Source organism: Prionailurus viverrinus, chromosome B4, assembly GCF_022837055.1.
Source record: "Prionailurus viverrinus isolate Anna chromosome B4, UM_Priviv_1.0, whole genome shotgun sequence".
NCBI classification, from domain to species: Eukaryota; Metazoa; Chordata; class Mammalia; order Carnivora; family Felidae; genus Prionailurus; species Prionailurus viverrinus.
The window spans coordinates 101,182,680-101,209,843 of record NC_062567.1 but is presented as its reverse complement, the minus strand read 5'-3'; the positions used below and the strand labels follow the sequence as shown (position 1 = coordinate 101,209,843).

General features: G+C 37.6%; 1 protein-coding gene across 2 annotated transcripts in view; it reads left to right on the top strand.

Annotated features, from left to right (window-relative positions):
- Nucleotides 1–27,164, top strand: part of LIN7A (lin-7 homolog A, crumbs cell polarity complex component) — a 123,898-nt gene that overhangs the window by 75,794 nt on the left and 20,940 nt on the right. For both annotated transcript variants that reach the window (XM_047868557.1, XM_047868556.1), the window contains 2 exons: nucleotides 9,798–9,869; nucleotides 12,203–12,412. In XM_047868557.1, the coding sequence (XP_047724513.1) occupies nucleotides 9,798–9,869; nucleotides 12,203–12,412 (282 nt within the window). The remainder of the gene's footprint in view (nucleotides 1–9,797; nucleotides 9,870–12,202; nucleotides 12,413–27,164) is intronic.

The window sequence follows — 27,164 nt, the reverse complement described above, 5'->3', positions numbered from 1 at the left end:
GGAGGCCCTACAGTAAGGCTGATTTGATTCTTGAAAACAATATAGTTGCACTGGAGAGTGTCAACTGAGATTTTTTCTTGAGTGCTAAAAGGAAATGCTGCCTTGTCAAAGGCACTTACTATATACTGCATCGGCATGGTTGAAAAAAATAGTAATGAAGTAATGAAGCATACTGCCTAAAAAAGGTCTTTTGTGTCCTTTGTGACTAAAAACTGCAGAGTCCATTTAACTTCCCCTTCCTGCTTTGAGAACATAAAGAGTACTTTGCATGGCATAGTTGTCACTGAACCAAGGAGGAATGCTTCTTCAAGTCGACGGCCCATTTCTGGAAGCAATATCAGTTGCCATATTGATTTCACCAGTAATACCATCAAATGTCTGCCTTAATGACTGAACTGTTTTTTGCAAATCATTTCAACCTAATAGAGATGTATTGTCCTTTGCTTCTTTATACCTGTCAATATTTTTCTTGTCCAGTGGGTGGCATGTTTTCACTAAAGTTGATGGCCATACAGAAATGTAGAAAAAGACATTTCTCTGGAAAGTTTATCCTTCTTGGACTTTCACAGGATTGGTTTGAGGCTTGATGGTCTAATTATAGCAGACATGACTTGTAACCAGTAAGGGTCATTTTTTTTTTTTTTTTGTAAACAAAGTGGTTGGTTCTAGACATTGTCTCATACCTTAAATCCCTTAGTTTATAGGACTTCCAACACTACAATTTTAAACAAAATGTTTCTGCAGCTACAAAAGCATATGGAAACTATAGATGATAGATACATGGATAACTATAGTTCTAAGTACACAGCATTTATTTATGGTTGCCATTTTTCCAAAATGGAAGACAAATTCAAGGCAAAAATTAAATACTTTTTGGATTATTTCTTCCATTATTAATAGATGAACCAATTATCAGTTGATTTGGAATTATTTCTACAAAACCTCCTAAAATAAGCAGATTATGTTTTCAGCAACTTAAGCTTTACTTCTCTTTCATTCCAGCCATATGAAGGATAGTGTACACATTCATATCAGGGCACTTATTTTTGCATGGATGAAACCCACTCCACTACATGCAGTTTAATTTAGAGCCACAAATTCATTATAGATACCTCTTCCCCTGCCTAAACTCTGCCTTCAGAAAACCTGCCGTGTTTTTTATTATATTATGATAAATATATTGTGGCTTAATATTGTAAATGTTGTCCACCCAGCCAGGTGGCCTATAATAATAAAAGGGTACGGAAGGAATCGTTTTACTTTTAATTTATGAGAATATTTAAATATTTTAAAATCAGATACCGCATCAGATAACTTTCCTTTATTCCACTTTTATCTGAGTTTCCAAATCTGAAAAATTAAGAAAACCATTAAAAATTGTAAATATAGATACAAATATCAGTGTTTTTAAAAAAATTTTGATTTATTTATCTTGAGACAGAAAGAGCACGTGTCCACGTATGAGTGGGAGAGGGGCAGAGAGAGGGAAAGAGAGAGGATCCCAAGCAGACTCTGTGCTGTCAGCGCAGAGCAAGACACGGGGTTCGAACCCACGAACCCTGAGATCATGACCTGAGCCGAAATCAAGTCAGATGCTTAACTGATTGAGCCACCCAGGAGCCCCTACAAAGTCTTAATACTCATATTGGTTTTTTTCCTACTTTAAAAATATACATTCTTGCTTGTTTTTTCAACAAAAACTATACATTTAACAAACCTTAATGAACACTATAATGTGGTAGGATTTGGACCATATCATTTTCCCGTTTGGACTTTGTTCCTCATTAATTTGCTCTAATAATTCTGATCATTTGTCTTTCTACTTGAAGTACCTTGGTCTAATGTTAGACATTTAGATTTTTCATAGTTACTGAAAGGTTTATTTCTTTTTGGCAGTCACTGATATAGAGGGGTGTATTCTAATTGTAATTCTATTGACATTTTAGTAGCCAGCCTGTTCACAATGATGCACTACAAAATCTCTGGAGTATCTTGTACTCGAGAGAAATGTTACCCTCCATTAAAGTATATGTTGCTTTCCACGTTTATAAATTTTAAGGAATGGGAGCTAATGTCATCTTTTTATTATATTAAACATATCTTAAATATAGGTAGGTCTTTGTGTTTCAAAGCCCTTATTTTTAATTTCCAAAATCCTGATGAAGTTTCAGAATATTTTCATCTAAAACTATTTTCTCTTTTTTAAAGTTGGGTTTATGGAAGTATAATTTTCATAGAGTATTGGTATTTCCTCTTTTCAGTGTACAATTCTGAGACTTTTAATTATGACATGCAATCATGTGATCATCACCATTATCAAGGTATAGGAGTTCCAGCACCCCCCAAAAGTTCTTTATGCCTGGTAGTCAACTCATCCCCACCCCTAGCTTCTGGCAACCTTTGATCTATTTTCTGTTCCTATTATTTTGCTTCTTCCAGAGTGTCATATAAATGAAATAATCATAGAGTCTGACTTCTTTCACTTAAGCAATACTCATTTGAGATTCATCCACATTGTTGCATGTATGAGTAGTTTATTCCTTTTTATTGCCAAGCAGTATTCCATTGTACAGGTGTGCTTCCATTTAATTATTCATTCACAGTTGAAGGCTATTTGAATTGTTTCCAGTTTGTGGTGAATATGAATAGAACTACTGTAAGTATTTGCATACCAGTTTTGTATGAATATACATTTTTATTTATCTTGTATAAATAGCTAGAAATACATAAGGGAATCTTAAGGTAAGTGTAGGTTTAACTATATAGAAAACTGTTCATCTTGTTTTCTCATGTGGCTGTACCATTTTGCATTCCTACCTGCAATGTACAAGAGTTCTAGTTGTTCAACATTCTTGCCCATACAAAGTGTTCATTTTTTTAAAAATCTAGACATGTTAATAAAAGTGTAGATGTATCTAATTACGGCCTTATTTTTAATTTTCTTAGGGACTAGTGATATTGAGTATCTTTGATGATGAGTATCTTTTCACATTTGCCACCCATAGATCTTCCTTGCTGACATGCCTATTCAAGGAGTTTATCCAATTTTTAATTAGGTTGTTTTCTTACTATTGACTTTTGAAAATTCTTTATATATTTTGGATATGAGACCTTTATCAGATATGTGTTTTACAAACATTTTTGCCTAATCAAGTTGTTTTTTCATTTTCTTAAAGTTTTCCTGAGAGTTAGTTTCTACTTTTTAAAACTATGTTTTAGTCAGATTCTCAGTTTCCAAACCCTGACATTAACAAATTTTCACTAATTTCTAGTGAACAAATTATACAACTCTTCGAATTGGAGGGGGCTCAAAGAAAACAAACTCTAAAGATAGCAGTTCCGTATAACATTCACTTAAATAATACAGCAATCAGGAGTTCTTTGGGCTGAAACTAGCAGAAAATGCAACTTCATTGGCTTAAACAAATATTTTTCTTCATTACAAGTTGAGAGATAAAGGCAGCTGCTTACAGTGTTTGAGGAGCTCCACATAATCAGAGCTGATATAGACACTTTTTCTTGGCCTTTCTCTTGCAGTCGTAGGTTGCTACTACAGCTGACCATCTTCACACTCAGAACAAAAAGTAAGGAAGGGAAAAAGGATAGCGCTTGTACCAAGAGGACAACACTTTTCCAGAAGCCTCTCACCTACTTCCAATTAAATCCTTATTGGAAAGAACTAGGTCATATGGCGAGGCAGTGCTAGGAGGAGGAGGCTGAAAATGGGGGCTGGGCAAGGTGAGCCTACCTAGTATCTGCCTCACACAGCCATTTTAAAATAACACGAAATACAGGGGTGCCTGGGTGGCTCAGTCAGTCGGGCATCCGACTTCAGCTCGGGTCATGATCTCACAGTCCATGAGTTCGAGCCCCGCATCAGGCTCTGTGCTGACAGCTCAGAACCTGGAGCCTGCTTTGGATTCTGTGTCTGTCTCTCTCTCTGCCCTTCCCCTACTCACACCTGATCTCTGTCTCAAAAATAAATAAAAACATTAAAAATATTTTTAAAAAATAGCACGAAATACAAAAGGCAGTAAAACTGTAAGAGCAGAAGACAGAGCAATCAAAATCTAATTTTGAACTCAAGTGTTTCCACACTTGCTGACCAAGCAGCTAAATTCTAAAGGTGTAGCTTCCATTGTATTTTAGGCATGCATGTAATAGTAATAATAGAAACATAGTAGCTATTATCATAAGAATTTAATAAGAATAATAGGTTATGGTTTATAAAGCCACATACTTTATCTTCTTTGACTGCCTCTCGAAGATAGGGCTTTACATAATGGAAAACTAAGATGCATAGATAGTAGGTCACTTAAAGTCACACACAAAAGGGAACCAGGATGAGAAACTCATAATACAGATTTATCATCCCATACCTACCTCTCTGTACCAATCAGGGTTTTCAAAATCAAAAAGAATAATTCAATGTAAAGTTTATATTTTGATATTATCTACATAACCTGTGTGTAAATGAAAGCTCAGAAGCAAAAATCCTATTACATTAGAATTTTAGCTGTTCAGTTTAATTTATCTAAATGGGAATTCTGTTGTATAGTTGGTAAATAAGTTGAAGTAAAAGTGAAACTTTTACTTTATTTGTATTTGTTATTCTCTCAGTGATAAAATTTCCATCTAGAAAAAAGTAGTCTATTTGCTTTCTTAATATAAAGAAAAGTAAAATTTATATTATTTATTTAAAAATTTTTGGAGCGCTTGGGTGGCTTAGTCAGTTGAGCATTCAGCATTTGGTTTCGGCTCAGGTCATGATCTCGCAGTTTGTAGGGTTCGAGCCCTGCATCAGGCTCTGTGCTGGCAGTGTGGAGACTGCATGGGATTCTCTCTCTCTCTCTCTCTCTGCCCCTCCCCCACTTGCACTGTCTCTGTCTCTCTCAAAAAAATAAATAAACTTAAAAAAAATTTAAAGCCCTTCTATAGTGAAGATTTATGTCAATTCAAAGTTTTAGAAGATGCCTTTAATTTTTTTTTCTTTCATATTTTGGTCCAGGTGCTTGACACACTGACTAGAGTAACTCCTAAACGAATGTTAGCAGAACGAATGAACAAACGAACTTTCTGAATCAAGTGACTGCAACCCCATTGCCTTGATTGAATTGATCTATATTTGTAAATTTTCGATAGCTTGGAATAAGTTCCAAATATTCAAAATGCTATTGAATCTGTGAGATTTATTCAAAGTCAGTAAATTACTGATACTAAAATGTAAGCTCAAACTGTGTACAAGAGTTTCTGTAAATTATTCAACTTTCACTAGGAATTAACCTATCTTACCAATGGAATGTGCTTAAAATGCTGCTGTAGCTGACATTGCCCAGAAATTTGGAGACCCAAGTGATTCTGGAAACTATAAGCCCCACTGTCCTGTGTTGAAGCTCACACAACCATTTTCTCTTCCTTTTAAGAATTCTCTGAGGGCATCTGGTAAAATACTTTAGCTTTCTATAACAATTTCCTTCAAAATTTTACAAATACCTGTACACTTGTCCTTGAAAAGTAAGATAGGTAGGGATAGAGCTAAGAAACTTTAACGAGACAATATAACCAATGGAAATAGAATTAGTGTTTCCAAGTTCTGACTTGACTCTCTAACTAGACCATGTCAGCCAGTGTTTAAAAACTGACTAATCAGAATCTGTTGTGCTTTACAAAAGAAAACACTAAAAATAATATTTGACTTCTTTCTTTGAATCATAGTATATATATATATATATATTTTTTTTTTTTTTAATTTTTTGTTTCAACGTTTATTTATTTTTGGGACAGAGAGAGACAGAGCATGAACGGGGGAGGGGCAGAGAGAGAGGGAGACACAGAATCGGAAACAGGCTCCAGGCTCCGAGCCATCAGCCCAGAGCCTGACGGGGGGCTCGAACTCACGGACCGTGAGATCGTGACCTGGCTGAAGTCGGACGCTTAACCGACTGCGCCACCCAGGCGCCCCTGAATCATAGTATATTATAATCATAAAATATTATTAAAAATGCTATTTCACTTTAATTGGGAGTGATGAATTTGTTGGTTTCTGAATCGTATTGTACATTTGCAGCCACCACATGTATAATGATAAGCATCATGTTGAACCTAGATACCTTTATTCAAAATATAAATAAATACTTGTGACATCTCCAAGTTTTTGTTTCCTCAGTGCAACCAAAATGGTAGTAGTCCGATGCTGTCTTTTTTTTTTTTTAATTTTTTTTTCAACGTTTATTTATTTTTTGGGGACAGAGAGAGACAGAGCATGAACGGGGGAGGGGCAGAGAGAGAGGGAGACACAGAATCAGAAACAGGCTCCAGGCTCTGAGCCATCAGCCCAGAGCCCGACGCGGGGCTCGAACTCACGGACCGCGAGATCGTGACCTGGCTGAAGTCGGACGCTTAACCGACTGCGCCACCCAGGCGCCCCCGATGCTGTCTTAATAAGAAAGCCTGATGTGGTTGAAAGAGGAAAGACGTTGGAGGCAATTAGATATGAATCTCTGTACCAGATCTGCCACTACCTGTGTGGTCATAGGCATGTTACCATCTCTGTGACTGCTTCCTTGTGTGTAGAGGGCCTCAATCATAAGTTGTGAGCATTGACTGAACTCTTAGATATAAAATGCTTAGCATTATGCTTGGCCTACAGTAAGTCCTCATTAAATTCACACCAGACTTGTGGTTACTTACTTCAAGACGTATTCGTTGAATAAGACCCTTTAATTTATTTACAAGATCCTTTACTCACTGCTACGCAAGGGTCTTTTTATGGCCTACTAATTATTACGTATAAGAAGAAATGATACAGCATGATTTCTTAGTTCAGGGTTTCTCGATCTCAAGACTATTGGCATGTTGACATAGTTCTTTGTTACAGGGGGCTACTCTGAGCATTGTAGGATATTTAGCAGCCTCTTGGTCTTCTAATACTACATACCAGTAGCATCCTCCTGCTCTTCATTTGTGACAACCCAAAACGTCTCCAAACATTGCCAAATAAATTGGTGCAGAAATGCCCCCAGGCAAGAACTACAGTCTTCCATCAATTCTCTGTAAAATGTATTCACGGACTGCTAGTCCTAGGAGATTCTTCCCCAAAGATCTCAGTGTCAAATAAGTTGGGAAACATTGAATATTAATAATAATAATAGTAATAATAATAACTATTTTTTATAAACTTACTATATGCTGCAAACTGTTCTAACCTTATTTAATCCTCCTAACAGACCTAGAAGTTAGTTACAACTCTAAGGCATATTTTTCAAATTAGAACATTGCACTTGGTCAAGTAACTGACCGAGATCATACACTTAATATGTGGCAACTGCAGAACTTGGGCGTTATCTGTACATCGTACTGCCTCTTGCATACTCCACTTTTTAATTCACAGCTCAAATTAGAATGTTAAGGATAGTTATTCTTAAATTTTTATTTCTTTATTTTAGGAGCTTACAAAATTAGTTTTTGCTGTTATCAGTTGATAACAATCTCCTAACTGTGTGCAAATGATTGTCTACATAAACATACTTTGATGCACGTAAATATATCATTTTCCCTGGAAAAGATAATCAAGATGTCCCTAGAAAAATTCAAATGGTCCAAAATCAAGGAAGGAGAAATTTCTTTGCTTGGAGGAGGCAGGGAACAATGAACAGAGAAAATGAAATTTGAATTGGGTCTTTTATCATCATGTTAAACTGGGTTAAAGAAGATTCTGCCAAATGAAAGGGCATTCCAAACAGAGCAAACAGCATATCCAAAGGCCTAGGCAACTGGGAAGGCATTGTATATTTGGGGAATAGTGAGGATAGAGGAAAGGAAGTTGGAGAATAAAACTAGAGAAAAGGCTGCGTTCTGCATTATTATTGCTGGTTTGACTCGTGTGGGCATTGGACTTTGCAACCTTTACTCCAAGGGCAGTAGACAGCCAAAAGCTCGGTAGTGACATGATCAGGTAGGTACTTGACAATGATAACTAAAGTCAATAGTGTTTGGTGGTGGAAAACCCAATTAAGACACTAATGCAGAGCTTTGAGCAAGATATAATGAGTAAAGACAGAATGAAGGGCCAGATTTGAAAGAGTTTCTTAACAAGAAAAGCAGAGTAAGGAAAATCTTCCTCCCAAATGGGCTGTAAGATCAAGTAAGTGGAATTTATTTGTAGAAGGGATATTTCTGCAAAATAAAGTGATGTACTTTCAAGGAAATAACATGGAAACATGTTAAGCAGCTATTCTGGTAACCTAGAAAATTTGCATTAACAAGTCCCAGGCTCCACAAATGCTTTCCTGGAAAACTCTTCCTTTTTCATTCCGATTTCTCACTAAAATTGTATATACTCCAGTTATTTAGTGAAGTTTCAGCCTACCTGATAGATTCTAAATAGTGCCCCTACCTTTTTAGTCTAGACCACTTTGTCTTTTTCCCAAACATGCTACTTGGGAAAGATGAGTCAGCATTGATGGAGATTCAACCAAATGTATTTGAAAAATGATGAGCCAGCCAAGAGATGTTGGAAAGAGATTGGTCAGAGATACTCAAAGAATGGTTGTGGAATGGATGTATTAATCACATTCTGAATTCACTTTAATAACTTTGGACTTAAGTGTGGAAAATATGATTAATAGAAAGGAAAAAAAAATCTTTGATTGCAACTTTCTATTTCATCTTTTACAAAATAGTTAATGGGCCAATCGCAAGAAATATCCCAGCGAAATCCCAAATGGACTTTTACCTCTGCACATTATGCAGTTGATTTTTATGACTATTATTTAAATATTTAAAATGGGCATATAGTCTAACATACTTAGCCTTGTTATTTTTTTCTATCTTCTCAAACTGTCCTTTAAGAGTCATTCTGTATATGTAAGTTATTTATAATGAAGCAATTTATTTTGCCACCGATATACAGATTTTATAATCCCATCCCTGACAATTTAGAAGGAAAACATTTTTTTCTACTAACAATTTTTGTGGTTGTGCCTAAAATCATAAATAATAATAATACCTGCTGTTTAAGGAGTGCTTATTAGGTGCCAGGTGCCTCGAAAGTATTATTTCAAATGAAACCCATACGAAATAAATATTCTTTACCCATTTTTCAGAAGGGCAAAAAGAGAGTCAACATGGTGAAGTGGTTCAGCCAGGACCTCACAGTCCATCAATTATACTGCAAGGCTGAAACTTAGGTCCGTTAGTCAACAAAACCTATGTGCTTTCTACAATATCATTTTGGGTCCAGATTTTACCTGTATTTTTTTTATTTCATTTAAACGTTAACATGAACCAGAGCTGATAGGTTGCTCTGTGTTACTGGTGCTAAAATCTCTTATTTTACTTGTTCCTGCCCCTGGATATCATTTTATTTCTCTATTTATGAATTATGAATATGTGTCACAAAAGGTAACATACATTCCGATAGGCAAGGAAAAGATATTGTTACGCAGCTTTATATATAAAATTTTTATCAGATATTTGAGAGAAGGCACTATATGTAGGGGTAAAAATTTTTACTGACAAAGTAGCTTTTATAAAATCAAGTATCCGAGTTTTTATACCTGATGAACACGGATAACCAAATAATAAGTGCTTGCCTTCTCTGCTGCAGCCCTCACCCACCAAATAGGAGAGATTTTTTTTTTTGGTCCAAATCATCAGGATAATTGATTCAGACTTATTTCAGTTTGTAACAGAGAATTTCTGTTTTACAAATGAAAATTTGTCATCCTATCTGCAGTGAAAGAATTGATGCTCTTAATGTTCTTACACATTCTTTTTTTTTTATGTGAACATTTTAGGTGTATCAATATATGCATGAAACGATAACTGTTAATGGCTGTCCTGAATTCCGTGCCAGGGCCACAGCAAAGGTAAGACTTGAGTAACTTTAAAAATACATTTGACCCCAGTGATCTAGTAATTGATTGTGCGCGTGTGTGTTTCAGGTATTCTCGTGTGTACACTGTAAGAGAATTTAGACATCAGTGGCAGCCCAGAGTCTAGAACCAGTACTGCTTCCCAGGTAAAAATCCTAATGGAAAATTGAACGTTTCTGCTGCTTCTGTAGCTTAAGAAAGGAGAATGATTTCATAAAACTCACCAACTGTCCATTTGGCACAAGCAAATCTACTGGTTCATTGTATGAAATAATACATGGTTTTCTGACACGTTCCTTTGATCCAAAAGAACCTGTTCGCCTTTCAGTGCATGAAGATTTACTTGCACAAGTCGAAAGCTTTGACTTCAGTTAGACATGAGGAGAACTCACCTGAGACCCACTGACATAGGATCCTTCCAAGTATACAGCTGAACAGTGGGTAGCTTGCTGAAAGAATGTGACACTGACCTAAAGGGAAAGCCTGTCACCTTTTGTGAGAGTGACCACGTGTGCTCTTTAAAAACTCAAATCCAGACATTGCAGAGAAATCTAATGGAAATCTTACACGAATGGTAAGCTTATAGCAATAGGATAGTGAAATTATCTGGAAAATAGACCATTAGGAAACAGTAGTTTTAAACTAAAATTACTGATGTAGTTCTTATTTTACAAACAGAAGTGCTGTAATCGATGCACAACAGCTTGCTTTTTAAAAGCTCTTATCCTTCTAATAATGTGTAAGAAATAAGAACTGGTGAAAATAATCAGAATTTTCCATTTAATTCTTTTGTGTTATATCACCTCTTGTTTGGTTTCTCTCCTGATTTCTTAGTTTTCATTCTGTAACTGAACACTGTAGATTTGTAAGGTTTTTTTAACCCAGGCAAAAGGAGGGTATTATTATCGTTACATCATGCTTTGCTTGTACTGAAGTGGAACACACACAGAAAAATGATCCCTACATGGTTTAATTAAGGGGAAAGTGAATTATGTAGTGTTTTACCATTCTCATTTCTTATTCATGTAGAACAGCAGGATAGCAGCATAATGTTGCAATAGCACAATATTTTCTGGTTGTTTCTGGGCTGTCTGCATTGCATCCATGTCAGCCATTAAAATCTATGCATGACGATGAGGTTTGCATGAGCAAATGCATGTAGCTAAAAACAAGCCATTATTTCCATATCATTCACTAAACTTCACTAAATGCAGACAGTAGCATAATGCTCAATTGATGTGATAATGCTGTGTGTGGAAAAGAATGTACAGTCGTTGGCAATCAATATTTTCACAGTGTTGAGTAAATCACTTTATAGTAGGCATCTAATCAACTGTGGTTAAGTCAGGTTAATGGAAATGGAAAATAAGAAGCAGGCAGAGGATCTTTTCTTGATAGAAACTACTTAAATGCTGTTATTTTATTTCCATGAGGGGTGGGAACTAATGGTAAGTTGTGTTTCCAGCTTATTTTTAAAAATTCATGTATGAATTTTAAAATAAAATGACGTCCACATTAAATGACATTTTGTACATCTAGGTTTAGAACCATGAGCTGCTCATTTTGCCCACGTTGCCGTAGGAGTTGAAATATTAATGTAAAATGTAGGGGGAAACATCTGTACCAGACAAGAGGACCTCTCATAACAACACAGAGTACTGATGTGAAATAATAATAATCTGTTTGAATCTATTTCCTATTTTAGCTTTTATTTGCTTTTAGGTATCCTCAATCAAAAAAACAAAAAACAAAAGCAAAAACAAAATGTGCCAAGCCAGTGTTCTGGCAATAGCAAGATTATATATGTATTCCCCAGAGTATACACGTATAAGTGCTTCTAAGCACGTTGAATAAACGTTCATGTACATGCACCGGGGTAGACTGGGTGTCCTACAGAGACGTGGATTACATCATCTCTGCCCTTCAGGTGCTCATAGTCAACACGTATACATAACAGTTAGGGCGTGTGTACCGTATAAAGGTAATATGAGGACGCAACCTATTTTGGAGTCCAAGAAAAGGAGGAATTGCATCTAACTAAGGTAACTGGGGAAGATTTTTATGAAGAAGGGAAATTTGTATCATAATGGATAAGCTCTAGAAAGCCGGGAATAGCTAGGCAGGGCTTTACCAAACAAAGGAGTCATAGATGACGTTTAAATGAAGCGAATCTTCCCACCACCCCGCCCCCACAGCCCCATCTTGTTCTTTCTTTCACAGGAGAATGCTATAAAAATAAGAGGAGTTGCCTGATCCTACGCACTGCAAAGCATACGATTAGCCTTATTTCCCTCGTTGTATTACCAAATGACCATCTTTTCTTTCAGGCTACAGTTGCAGCTTTTGCAGCTAGTGAAGGCCATTCCCACCCTCGGGTAGTCGAACTGCCAAAGACTGATGAAGGCCTTGGTTTTAACGTGATGGGAGGAAAGGAGCAAAATTCCCCCATTTATATCTCCCGCATCATTCCTGGAGGGGTGGCCGAAAGACACGGAGGCCTCAAAAGGGGAGACCAGCTGCTATCAGTGAACGGAGTGGTATGTTCATAAAATAACCGGAGGTTTTCTCCCCTAAGCACATTTTTTGCCCCCTGCTGTTTCTAAAGTCAATGTTGAAATCCTAGAACAAATCATCATTTTGTGTCCAAACAGCTTCCTCAGCATTGATGGACATTAACCCTACAAAAGCAATAATTTTATAGTTTTTATGTCTCATTTCATCTGTTCGGGTATGATAAGTGTGAACTAGTTGGAAAACTATCCCAAGAAATTATCCCAACTAGTAGAGTTTTCCCCCATATGATACTCAAGTTGAATTAATGCTTAGAAGAGCATAATAATAACTCCAAGGTTCTTTCTATTCAAATTACTATAAACAATTACACGCATTTTAAAAATAACGACAAAACTCCTCATCCTGTGTTTTTTAATTAAAGAGGAAGGATATTTTTAATATACATAATAATAACGCACATGGAAAAAGAATGCGCAGATAATTCCTTAATGTACAGCTATAGTATGATAAAAACATAATAACCTCTTCCCCAAAAATGTTTGATTATGTTGTCTATTCATCATATATATTTTGACTTTGACATGAAGTTAAGGTAGATTAAATGTGTAACATTTTAAAGTAGAAGTAGGAACATACTCTTTTGTTCATAAACTCATATTCTTTGGATGCCATTACCTCCACATGTAATAAAGACCTGCTAAAGAAATAACTTTATCTGAAAGGAACAATTTTCTACCCATAACTTCTACACGTACTAAGAATAATCTAAAAGCATAACTTTCAGAAGTTTAAATAAGAACACATCAATGTTTATGTTTATATTAACCTAAGATCTTTTCCCTAAGGACTTAAGATTTTAATAAATAAACTAGACCTGGGTTATTTGTGACCTTGTTGATTTCTGCTAAGAACACAATATCCAAAATAAACAGCTTTTAGAATGTGATATTGGTAACTATGGGGTAAATTGTTGTATATTTATATCTTTTATTTTGTTTATTATTTTTTTTTATTTTTAGCATGACTAGCTGTTTTGTAGAACCCAAAACTACTCATTTAACTCTGCTGACCCCTGATATACGTCAAAATCATTAATCCATGAATATTCTATATCACTTCAGAATTCCAATTCTAAAACTACCATTTCTTTCACTTTTTTGTATGTAACCATGTTTTGAGATGAGCTTTCTTATTGACCTTTAGGTAATTATGACTTTTTCAAAGCATGTTCCAGCTGATAATTTCAGAGTCCAACTTTCCAGTAGACGGTTCTGGAGCTAGGCCATGCAATTATTTCACAAAGTAATCTCTACCTCGGTGTATGAATTTATTACAATTGATCTAAATATATTGGGTACATCAAAAAAAGTATAGATTTTTTAAAAATGAAAAGTACAAAAAAGAACCAAAAACACAGTCAGAGAAATTGTGATTATATGAAGCAACAATAGATATAAGTGAATTCAATGTAATAGGTGGTTGACTTTTAACTATCTTTAAAGGAGCTAAAGAGCCTGTGTTTATTAACCCGTGTATAGGCACAGCTATCGGCATTTCATAATCTCTCATCCATTCCTTGCAACGAACATGTGGCTTTATCTGCAGGGGGTATTGGAGAGTGGAATCAGACTCATCAGTCTCTATCAGTCAGTGTTCATGTGATTATAAATTAATATCCCCTATACTTGAATTTCCTAGTCTGAATAAGGGGAGTAGTAACTAAAAGCTCTATGAAGATTAAAATGAAGCAGGGCATCTTTTAAGAACGGTACTGTGATAATTTAGTCCCACAGACTTTTTCTTTTCTTTCTTTCTTTTCTTTTTTTTTTTTTTTTTTTTTTAGAGAGAGGTAGGGGAGAGAAGCTAATGTGGGTGAGGGAAGGGCAGAGGAAAAGGGAGAACGAGAGAGAGAGAGAGAGAGAGAGAGAGAGAGAGAATCTTAAGCAGCCTCCATGCCCAGCATGGAGCCTGATGAGGGGCTTGATCTCACAGCTGTGAGATCATAATCTGAGATGAAATCAAGAGTTGGACACTTAACCAACTGAGCCACCCATGTGCCCCAGTCACACACACCTTTGATAAGTAAGTGTGGTTACTGAAGAAGGTTGAAGAGGGTTAGCAGTAGCCCTATGATATTGTTAATGCTAGTCTCGTTGAAAGAAAATCTTGAGGCAAATTCTGCTACACGTGTAAGCATATTTTAGCAAACATAGTAGCAAAAAGGCATTCATGCAGCCTCTGTCATAAGCTGATGAAATTCTAGTTCTCTGTCCATTCAGATGTTCCAGTCATTACCTTGGAAAAAAGGTTTACTGAGGCAGATGAAACAACATTCCAGGGCCAGGATTTTGTTACCCTTATATTCAGCCTCAGACAACCAGAAATTCTAGTAAACTGACAGTTGGAAATAGGAAGGTTTAGTGACCAAACTTAGGCCACTAATCTTATGGTATGGGCTATGAGCCTTCTGAAGATGTTTGCATTCTTTTCCTGCAAAGGTGGGCAACGTCTCCAAAAGTCTTTAATATTCCACATATATATAACACTTTTAATTTTACCATTTACATTCCATTTGCCATGCTAGTTAATGAGTCACTGATTTTACGAATGAGAATCCATTTCTGACCTATTTTTGCTAATAAGCAAAGCTTCGTTTGTTCATTGAAATAGGTATAACAAATGCTTTTGTGGTAGCCAAGCTCTGGAGTATTGCTTATCTGATTTAGTGCTTTGCGGACGACCCTGGACTGGTTTAAGCTCCTGAAGTTGGGGTTTAAAAAAATATTGTACATCCATATAATCAAACTATATATTATAAACTACCTATTTTAGAATCTTTGAAAGTAAGTTATATACATTTTAACAGTACCCAGTATTGCTCAGATGTTCATCAAGAGGTAGTTTTTATTCTGTAAATGAGAAATTTCATGCATTTCTCATAGTCATGCAGAGTGGTTAGCCCCAGGCAAGAACCTGGCCTTGCTTCTAAAACCCAATCCAGAAGTCTTTTCAGTAGAAATTTCAGTCAGATAGACGTACTTAAAAAAAAAAAAAAAGTGACAACTCTGTAATGGAAGAGTGAAAAAAGAGAAAAGATTTAGCAAATGATCAAATTATTTCTTCTTACACTTTAAAGTACCACATGGGGAAATTAATATGAAAGCTTTTCAGAACATGTCATTATGAAGCGAGAACAAATTTTAGAAGAAAGTGATTTGAAGGGCTGAAGCAAACCTGAACTATTTCAGTACACGACCTCTGGGAAAAGTTTCCTAAAGTCCCACTTAAAAAGTGAAGAAATTATTCCGGGGATCTTATCTGAAAAGACATTTGAAAGGATGTCTTGATTATGTACGTTTGTTTTTCTTCCCTGCCTCCTTTTAGAAAGGATATATCACAATATTTGGTGAAAAATACAATATGTGCATACAGAACTGTTAACATGGCATGTTAGGTAATAAAGTAGGATGATGGAAAGAGGGGAAAATCAATAAGTAGAAGTAAAGAAAAGATACAGCAATTGAGCAAGTGTTTTTCCGTGTCTCTATTAGTATCTTGGAAGTCAAAACAGAAGGAAACTCATACAAGCTCAGCTATCATTGGGAGGAAAGCTTTTTTTTTTTTTTTTGTATTCCTGAGCTCCAGAGAAATTTCCCATGGGATTCATACAGATGAGACACTGAATCACCTAATGCAATTTTATAGAAAATACAGAGGCCTTTGTATAGGGCTACTTCTTAGGTCAACCCTCAGTAAAAACAGCAGAATGCTCAATTAAAATTTAACATTAACAGAAGGTCAAAATGTCACAGTTTGAATTTATAGCTTCCTAATGATCTTCTTTTCACCCTTTTATGCCCAAGTATTTCATCAGCAATTTTGAGAAGGACTAAAGAACCATTTATAAAGGCTGCAGCCAATGTGGAGCCAGCAGAGACAGTAAATAAATTTAGTGATAGATTCCAGATATTAAAAAATCTCAGTAGAACAGTAGCATAGGCCGAATTTAATGAGAATCTACATGAAATCCTGCTCCTGTGCCCAGAAAACTTGCTACATAGGTGCAAAATCAGGGAAGAATGGCTAACCATCAAAACCTGAAAAAACAAACAAACAAAATCCTGGGGATTTCAGTTTATTTTAAGAGGAATATTAGGGAAGTTAGTTGAGGGAAAAAATCACAAAAACATGTTAATGTGAGCATAGGGGCTAATAATACAAATACAGTGTACAGACATCGAAGGAGATTGGTCGTGCTCTGGAATGTGCTGTTCAGCTCACACCCCATTGTGCTCCAATCTGGGTTCCATCCTTGTGGAGGACAGTTCAATACATCTGGAGATGAGAAGGCTTGTATACAATGAACAGGTTAAAGAAGGACTTGAGCTGTTTAGAAGAGAGAAGAGGATATTCAGGGGAATTCTGGCTGTCTTCAGTTGTCCTGCATTGTGTCAGGTGCCTGATGGCAGAACCAAGACCCCTGGTAAAAGCCACAAGGAAGACAGATTTCAGTTTATTATATTAAAGAGCTTTTAAACACATAGAACTCTATGAATAGGGAAAGACTGAATCATAAAACATTATGTGCCCATGATTTGAAGTTTTAATCAGATACTAGAAGACCACTTCGAAGGAGTACTTTAGAACATGTGTCCTGTAGAGACAGCTGGAACAGTTGGTCCCTTCTAACTCTGTAGCTGTGATTCTATGCCCTTCGATGGGATTTTCCTGACACTGCTATACACACCCCCACACCCTTCCTTATACAGGTAAGTGGGCTCCACCTACTCTCTGTGTACACTACTAAGGAGAGATTTTTCCTAAACAGATTAGAAATCTACTACAATATAATACTTTTTGTTTATTTAGCACTTAAAACTTAGGAACAGCTTTTACAAAAGAGATTCTCCCATTTGTTCCTTAGAACAGTCTCATGAAATGGGTAGGGCCAGAATTTGTTCTCTCTCTCTCTCTCTTTCTCTCTCTCTCTGTCTCACACACACACGCTTGCACACACACACACACACACACACACACACACACACACAAATACAGAAATGGATACACAGAAACCCACATGAAATACACAAACTGAATTTCAGCCTTTACTGTGATCATCACTGATACTTACCAAATGTAATAATTAGTTATTTAAAAAGCACCTGGGGGCGCCTGGGTGGCTCAGTCAGTTAAGCGTCTGACTTTGGCTCAGGTCATGATTTCATGGTTCGTGAGTTCAAGCCCCACCTCGGGCTCTGTGCTGACAGCTCAGAGCCTGGAGCCTGCTTCAGATTCTGTCCCCCCCTCTCTCTTTGTCCCTCCCCTGCTCACACTGTATCTGTCTCTGTCTCTCTCTCTCAAAAATAAACATTAAAAATAAATAAAATAAAAATTAAAACAATGTCAACCCCAATGAAATATGAGTAAGTTCTGTGGATTGTGCCAATGTCAGTTTTCTATTTTTAATATTATACAGTAGTTTTGTAAGATGTTAATATTGGAAGGAGCTGAGTAAAGGGTACATCAGACTTCCCTGTCTGTTCCTTTTCAACTTCCTATAAATCTATAACCTTTCCTAATAATCTTGTTTTAAACAGAGAAAGTCCAAAAGAATCAACCTGAAATATGATGCCCTACTGGTACTGATGGGAGAGAGGGCAGGTGGGAAGCAGAAGGCAGACAGAAAGATAAAATAAAAGCATGAGAATTTTAAAAATATGTCACAGTGAAAAGAGGCTTTCATTAGTCTCTGAAATCGAAGCATGTTTTTAGAGCATCATTGGTGGGAAAATGGCAGTTGAATTCGCCTAGCTCTGTAGTTAATCCTAAATGAAGCTGTTGCTACAGTGTATGCACAACACTAATTGATTTTTAAGCATAACAGATGAATGACTAAAAGTTTAGGGATGGAACAGAATAAATTGTTTTCCTGGAATTTGGCTTTTTTCCCATTTTATAAATTACCTGTGCCAAGTTAAGGGTGAGTACTCACAGTCTAAATTATTTATGCTGAAAGGCTGTCAGGTGTGGGATGTGGACGAAGCGAAGTGAGAATTCCTTAGATTTGAGCTCTGTGGGGCTGTAGCATCCCAGAAGGGAAATCTGCATGAAAAACTTATTTACCTGTTACCTGAATGAAGAGAAAACACAAATAAAATGATTTTTAAAATTACTATGAAACGCACTAAGATTTCTATGAAAATTTAAGCTCCACATCAAAATGTGTGCCCGTTGACAGCAGTAATTTTTGTTCATTGCCTTATCTTCAGCCTTAGAACAGTCCCTGTAAGTAGTCGAGGCTCCATACAGAATCATTGAACTCCAGACACCATTGTAAGCCCTTTACGTAATGCATTTAGTATTTCCCCATAATGATCTTTGGTGGTAGGTGCCATTGTTAGTACTCTCATTTTACAAACAGGGAAACTGAGAGAGAGAGAAATCAAGTAATGATAGAACTGGAAATTCTAACTCAGGCAGTCTGGCCTCATTCATCGTAATTTAAAAGTAAGTATATACCTTAGCCATTGATAAATTAGTATTTTTATGTATCTGTAGAAAACATCAAAGTTTCTTAACCTTTATGGGTTTATGTAAGTGCATTCTTGATGGGGAGAGGATCTGTTCTTTTTCTCAGATTCTCACAAGGGGCTTTACCGTTTCAAAGTTAAGAACTGTTCCTAAAAATAGTAATGTTTCGAAAAAGGAGGAGTTTACTTGAATTCAAATAGCTCAGAAAACTGAAGAGGCCTGAAGAGTTTAGTTTGAATGTGTTTGACTTGTTCTATATCTGCCTAACCCTTCCGTCCACTCCATGCCAGACATAGAAATTTCAGAGTCTAGAGTGTGGCCTAAACAGCCAATTACAGCCCGGATTGATCCACACTCGATGCCGAGGTCTGCTTGGCTGTTAGAGGGGAGCAGGCACAGACCTAAGGGGTCAGGCAGAGAGTTTGAGCTTCAGTCTTTGCTTTCCCTAGAGGCCTGGCACCAGGATCCCCAAGTCTGTTCTAGGCTACGAGGCCTCGAGGAAAAGCTATTCTCCTCCCATCCTCTCTCTGTCTAGGAGTCATTTCCAGATTCTTTACCTTTCTTGGCAGCTAAGTAGGAGGTTGTTTGGGTTGTAACGAAATAGGAGTGCAAGCTGGAATTCCAGTTAAGTACTGAAAATTTTTGTTCTCCGATGGCATCATGTGACACTCCACTCACCATTGTCAAGAAGCCAAGAGAAATGCGATCATGTTGTTTTATCCCAGTCACCTTTGGAATGACACACGCAAGGCACCACAATCCAGTATATGCTGCAACCCTGAGCAGGCGGTGGTGTGGTCCCCCTCATTCTGAGTTGGCTCAGGATCAGAGATCTTTTCACTTAAAAAGTGGAATAGGAAAGAACTGTGCTGTGCCAATAGAAGCGGTAACAGTAGCTCACAGATAGAACTGCCGCATCCCCGCCCTGTGATTTCAGCCTGCAGAAATGAGCGCTGGGTATAGTGGTTCTCAGACATTAACAGATCAGCTTGAGCTTTGAGCATGCACTGAGATTGTGCTGATAAGCTGACTTAAAGTGTATCTGTGCCAGGACACGCTCACAGTCAGTGAGTAATGAAGTACAAATCTGTAGATGCTAGAAAGCATTCCTACGCATGGGGTCAGACTGACCTAAATCTCTATTTAGATTGCAGATAATGGGTGTGTGACTGATAAATGTAGTTGCTGGTGCAGTCTTTCTCAGAGTTATTTTTACCATGTGTTGTTTGTGTTTTCCTCATTTTCTGCTGATATTTTAGCATTTTTTTTCATTCATCCGATGATTATTTGTAGAGCAATTATTATGTGACAGCTGCTGAGCTAAGCCCTGGGTATAGATGGTGAACAAAATAAAAAAAGGTTGCAACTCTCATGGAACTTTCTGCCTGGTAGAGAGTAAGAAAATGATGGTGATGATAATAATAATAAATGATAAATGTATGTGTAACTAGTGATCTATCTATCACTTATCCCAACCTAAAGGAAATCCCCCCAAAGCTTCAGTGCAATTCTACATTGGTCGGAGTTTTCACTCCAGGTATGGATTAGTTTGCTCCAACAAATTACCACGAACTTGATGGCTTAAACAATAGAAACATGTTCTCATGTAGTTCTAGAGGCCAGGAGTCTGAAATCAGCTGAATGACTCCAAACCAAGGTGTGAACAGGACTGTGCTCCCTCCTGAGGCTCTAGAGGAGAATCCCTTCCTTTCTTGTTTCTTCTAGCTCTAGTGGCTGCCTGCATTCCTTGACCAGTGGCCACCGCCCTCAGACCTCTGCCTCCATGGTAACGTTACCTTCTTCTCTTCTGTGTCAGATCTTCCTCCACTCCGCTCTTACAAGGACACTTGTGCTTGCATTTAGGGCCCACCAAGATCATACAGGATGATCTCCTTATCACAAGATTGTTAAACACATCTGCGGAGACGCTTTTTCCATGTAAGGCAACATTTACAGGTTCCAGGGAAGAAGACCTTTGAGGGCCATTATTCAGCCTCCTGCACATTATGCAGTGTGTTAATATCCTAAATCCAGTGAGCTGACACATGTCCAGTACTATGTCATAGGACCAGTTGTCCACAGGCCATGGACAAATTGGTTTTCGACGCTCAAGTCAGCATGCGCTGAATCTTTTCCACCCTACTTCTGTTCTGACAGTGCAACTTCCTTCTTCCCTTCCCACTTTGGGCACTTTTCTCCTACTTTTTGTCTATACAAGCAATGAAGCCCTTCAGCCTTCTCTTTGTCTTTCCTCCAGCCCCAATTCTATCTTGTCTTTGGATGATGAAAAAAAAAAAAAAAGCTGCCATCTCTTTCTTTCTTACAGCCAAGGGTTTTCAGCTATTTTTGCGTCCTTTTTTTTTTTTTTTTTGCCACCTAGGTGAGACTGAAGGACGCTGGGTGGGGGAACACGTAAAGAACACAAATTTATATTTCAGGATATAAAACTGCCTCATAATTAAACACCATGACAAGTATGACAAGTGTTAGAAAGGGAAAAGGGGCAGAAGAAAACAAGTCTCCATGTAAAAGAATACAAGGAGCTACTTTATAGCAATAGGAATAGTCCCTTTGAAGGGTGATATATAGGCTGAGGCGAAGGGCAAGGAAGAGTCCATCATCCTCAGAGGAAGGAGCTTGGGTGAAGATACCCAAGTAGGGAAGTCAATGACTAACAGTGGCTGAAAGAAGAACAGAGCGACTGGGTCATGGAGAGTCAGATAAGATGAGCTGAAGAGTTGGTTGGAAACCAGATAGGGCGGATTCTTCTAGGTGCTACCAAAAAGGTTTTATTTCCTTTCATTGTAAGTACAATAGGAATCTTGATGTTCTTCAATTCTGAAATCTGGTGATAGGCTAAGGATTTCTTTTTTATAATTAAAAAAATTTTTAACGTTTATTTTTGAGAGAGACAGAGCATGAGGTGGAGAAAAATTTAATGTTTATTTTTGAGAGACAGAGAGTGACAGAGCACGACGTGGAGAGAGGCAGAAAGACATGGAGACACAGAATCTGAAGCAGGCTCCAGGCTCTGAGCTGTCAGCACAGAGCCCAACATGGGGCTCAAACCCTTGGACCGCAAGATCATGACCTGAGCCGAAGTTGGACACTTGCTTAACAGACTAAGCCACCCTGGTGCCCCCTATTTTTTATAAGTTTTTAAAATTTTTTAATGTTTGTTTACTTTTGAGAGACAGAGAGAGTTAGGCTAAGGATTTCTGATACCTTCTATGGCTATTCATTATGAAATGAAATGTATTATCCTTTTTCGCTATTTTAGTAGTGTTGTTTTTTCTATACTGACGTTCTCTTTCTATACCCTTAAACCACTTGACCTAAGATCTGGCACCTGAGAACAACTTCAGAAGCCATTTTCTGTCTTTCTATTGTTACTTTCAATGGAAATTACAAAACTTTTACTTTATTGCCAATTGATATTTTCAACATTTCAAGTAAGACAAGAAATTTCAAGTTCTTATAGCTTCTGAGGAGTGTAAGGATATTCTAATCATAATATGATCAGTTACTCTTTGAAACTCTGTTTCATCATGCATAATGCAGAAATAACCATACCTCTTTCACAGAGCAGCTGATATGAAGATTAACTAAGAGAAAGTATGTGGAAGTATCTGCCACTAACTGTTAATTCTTATTAATAGTATTTATATTAGCTATCAGGGTAAATTCCTTTCCTTTAAGACAGGCAATAGTCTCTTTATCTTACAATTTTGCCTACCTATGCATTTAAACTCTCAGCTCAGACCAAGCCATTTCCTCTGGTCTCTGCTTATCTTCAAGAGGCAGTAAATGCCCCCCCCCCAACCCTCCCCATTGACCATCTAAGTCCAGAGGCAGTTGGATCCTATTCATTGGTTGTTATTGTTGAGTCATTGGATTTTTTGGTGTTCTTACATCTGCAAAGCTGATATAGTGGCACCTGTCCTATCTACCTTGCCTAATAGTAATGAGAGTAAAAGAGAGAATTAATAAATATAGATAGTATTGGCCAAAAAAAACCCCCAAACCCTTTATCTTCCCACAAAACACACACCATGATTGGTGTATATTATTATCCAGCAGCCTTTTCACCAAGCTCTTAGATGGGTCTCTCTGTATTTCCTGTTGCTACAAAGTCTTAATTTGCAAATGCAGAAAATGGAAGTAGAGTAATCATCCTTCTTCTGGTGGCTGAGAAATATGTGGTTTATCTCAAAGGAATACAGCATCTGTCTTTAAATTCTGTACTAGATCAAGTTCTGGTATCATTTTTGCTTTAAGGAATTCACCAAACCCAATCACCGTTATTGTTCTAACCATTAGCAGAGAAGCCAATCTCTATGACCTAAAAGCTATGCTTTGTGATTCAGTTTAAGCCTAACTTGCTTGAGAAACAACATTCTTTTAGGTTATTAAATGTTGGTCTATAGACTGCTGGCACCAGCCTAAAGCACAGTTAAGATGTTGTTAATATACCACAGTCCCAAAGGTATACCTAATGAAATGCAAACCAAGTCAAGTCTTCGAGTTTGTGCAGTTTTCCACAATGGGTTTTGATCTTGACTTGTTCTTGATTTTATTTTCAAAGAAAGAAGACACTGGTATAGATGGCAGGCACGTAACACATCATAAACTATGTGTGATTACTGAGACGTGTGAGATGCCCAAACTTAGGTGTTAGTTGCTGAGCCTCAGATACGGGAAATGGGGTGAGAGAGTCTCGGTAGTCACGATGCCAGGACTACACCTTTCTAAGTTCAGCCATGACCACTTTTAATGAAGTTGCAAAGTGTGTCATATTGAACCATAGGCCTTCCTTCTCTCCTTGGTTTATTCTCTCTTCTTCTCTCATAGATACAGAATCACTAGTGGGTAATTTTATCACTGCTGACTACTCTGAAATGGAGAAACATAGAGTGGACTTCTACCAAATCATCACATGTAGGGAATTTCACAAATGACAACCATTCTGGAAAGGAGACTTCATCCAAGGCATGTCTCAGAATTACAGGATCCATGAGCAGGAGCCCTGCCATTGACCTTAGTTACCATGGGTGATAAAGGCAAAGAGATTGACAGCTCTTCTATGACTGAATCTGTGTCTACAGGCGAGCCATATTTTAAGAAAATGACTTTAACGGATTCAATCAGACTGTCAAAAAAAGAATTATTTACCATGTGCCCATGCCTGGTACCGGGAAAAGATCAGTTTAAGCAAAACATAGATCATACCCTAAAGGGGCTCGCTTTTATCTAAGTCTCCTGGAGACATCAAGTTAAGTTTTTCATAAATAGAAATGGCTACATTACTCATAATTGGCCTTCGATATAGTTTTGAATGATTTGTAGAAATATTGTGCCAGTGTGTCATAAACAGAAATATGCCAAGGCTGTGCAACTTTTCTCTTCTGCCTCAATCTGGATGGCGCAGTATCTATTTGACCATTCCATAAAGTCAGAAACTGAAGTCTGCAGGGAGCCTGAGACTGAGAGCTGTCTCAGTTTTACATGGGTCTGGAATGAAGCTGGCCACCAGGTAAAAACAGGACGGACAGCTGCTAATCCTGAAATTCTCTTTATTTTTGTGTCCTTGCTTTTAGAAAATTTAAATGATGATTGCATCGTTACTCGTTCTTAAGCAATGTAAGAAGCAACTTTAAAAATTTTTTTTAACGTTTATTTATTTTTGAGACAGAGAGAGACAGAGCATGAACAGGGGAGGGTCAGAGAGAGAGGGAGACACAGAATCTGAAACAGGCTCCAGGCTCTGAGCTGTCAGCACAGAGCCCGACGCGGGGCTCGAACTCACGGACTGTGAGATCATGACCTGAGCCAAAGTCGGACGCTTAACCGACCAAGCCACCCAGGCGCCCCTAGAAGCAACTTTAAATATCACTGCCCATGCTATAGCAATTGAGACAGAGCTAACTACCACAGGAACCCACTGCACACACCATTTCACATGGGCCTTATTTTATTAAATGGAATTGGCAGGAGGGATGATAAACAGCTGTATGATGCTAACTCGCAGATCACACATCATTTTATGGTGTCAATATTTGTAGATGTTAAAAATGTGATTTCCTCCGGGTGCATTGAATATATTTTGCCCATATTTGGAGTGTTCCACAAAGAAACCCAATCATTTTTAACCTGCTTGACCTCTAATAAATGTATTGTTTAAGAAAATCCTCAAGAAGTTAATTATGTGCAACTTATTAGGCATATTTGATTATTCTGGGAATAAACTTAATTATACTCATTAAAATTCCCTCTGGTGCATTTTCAATTATTTATAGAAATGGGGAACCTGAGTCAAACTTTAAACTTTATCTCTGTCGTGTAGCTCTCTCCTGATCTAACCACAGTCATTTGCTTTCTCTAATAGCCTACCTGCTCAGTTATTCCACCAAAATTTTAGTTTGAGAGATAAAAATAGAGCAATCAGTTGACAAAAGATAGTTAAGTTCTCTGTATCTAGAGCACATATGTGGCCAAACAAGTTTACACAACGTTGCCCGGTTGTAGTCTTGATATTCATTCATTCACTCATTCAAAAAGTACTTTTTAAGCATCTCGAGTGTGCTAAGCACTATTTGGTACAGTCAGGATTCTCTAGTGAAAAAAAAAAAAAGAGAAAGAAAGAAATTCTTTCCTTCATGGAGTTTATATTCCAGATAAACAATAAATGAAATAAATAAACAAACATATACAGTGTTAGACAGTGGCAAGTATGAAGGGAAAAACAAGAAATGTAAGGAGGATAGGGAGTGCCAGGGTACGGGACGGGGAGAGTGCAGTGCTGGGTGGTCAGAGAAGGTGATACTGGAGAGGATGAGAGGGGATGAGGGGGTCAGCCACGTGAGTATGTAGGGAAGAACATTCCATTCAGAGGAAAGAGCTAGTGGAAGAACACCTGGCATGTTGGAATGTTGGAGAAGCACCAGGGGAGCCACAGATGAGGTCAGTGGTAGTAACTCCCTTTTTTTTTTTTTTTTAATTTTTCAAGTTTGTACTAATTTTAAAAAAATGTAACTATATATCTTCAATATATATGTAACTATATATCTTCAATATATATGCCACTACATTAAAATGGCAATTTAAAATTCCCTGCATACTTGGTTTAGAAGTAAAGCAGGCGGTAGTCACAAACTCAGGAACAAAAGTAACAGAAAAGGCTTCCTTTGAGAGCGTACCGGCTAGGCATTTGCCAAGCGCTCTGAATTTGCTGGGTGATTTAATTCTCACAAATTTTAATTCTCAAAAATTCAGTGGAATGCCTGGAATTTGAGAAGTAATTTGGTAATTTCCCTGAACTTTAGTTTCCTCATTGGGAAGAGATGGTAACAGTGGCTACCTCGTTTTTTTTAAGTTTTGGTGTTAAAATGCCATAACACGGTTCCTGACACATAATAAAAACTGAATAAATGTTGATAATCATGGCTAGTTTATAATGACGGCAGCAGCCATTAATTTAACTAAGAAATCATTGTTTTCTCAGAGAACTGACAGCACAGCTAAGTTAACAAATTGGTTGATGAACGTCAGTTTGTAAAATGTACGTATTCGTTCATTCAGCAAAATATCGCTGGGTCTGGTGTTGTCTGAGTCATTGGTGACATAAAAAATAAATACCTCTAGGGGTGCCTGGGAGGCTCAGTCCGACTTCTACTCAGGTCATGATCTCGTGGTCCATGAGTATGAGCCAGGCGTCACTCATCAGGCTCCGTGTTGACAGGTCAAAGCCTGGAGCCTGCTTCGGATTCCATGTCTCCCTCCCTCTCTCTGCTCCTGCCCCACTCGTGCTGTCTCTCAAAACAAAACAAAACATTAAAAAAATTTTTTACATAAATAAATGAATACCTCTGATTTTATCTTTATAGGTATGGGAAAGAAATAGGCTTAAGTATGGGGTTCTGTGGGATTATGGACGGGCACCTAACCGGGGCTTGGAAAGGCTAAAGATGGTTCCTCCTGTGGAGGAGACTCACAGGTGAGAAGACGCTGTAGGTGAACGGAGGCAGTGAGGAATATCAGAGCCACCTCAGGGAGAACGATACCAGAGTCCAGACTTGAGACAAAATGGCCAGTTCTTCTGTCTAGAGCCTGAAAATATAATCAGGGGCCATATTGTGATGAGGCACACTGGCCTGAAGCCACTGGGCTGTGTCTGAGCAATATGGCAACCCAGAAGGACTTCAGGCAAGACAGTGACATGATTAAATGTGCATTTTAGAGTGATTA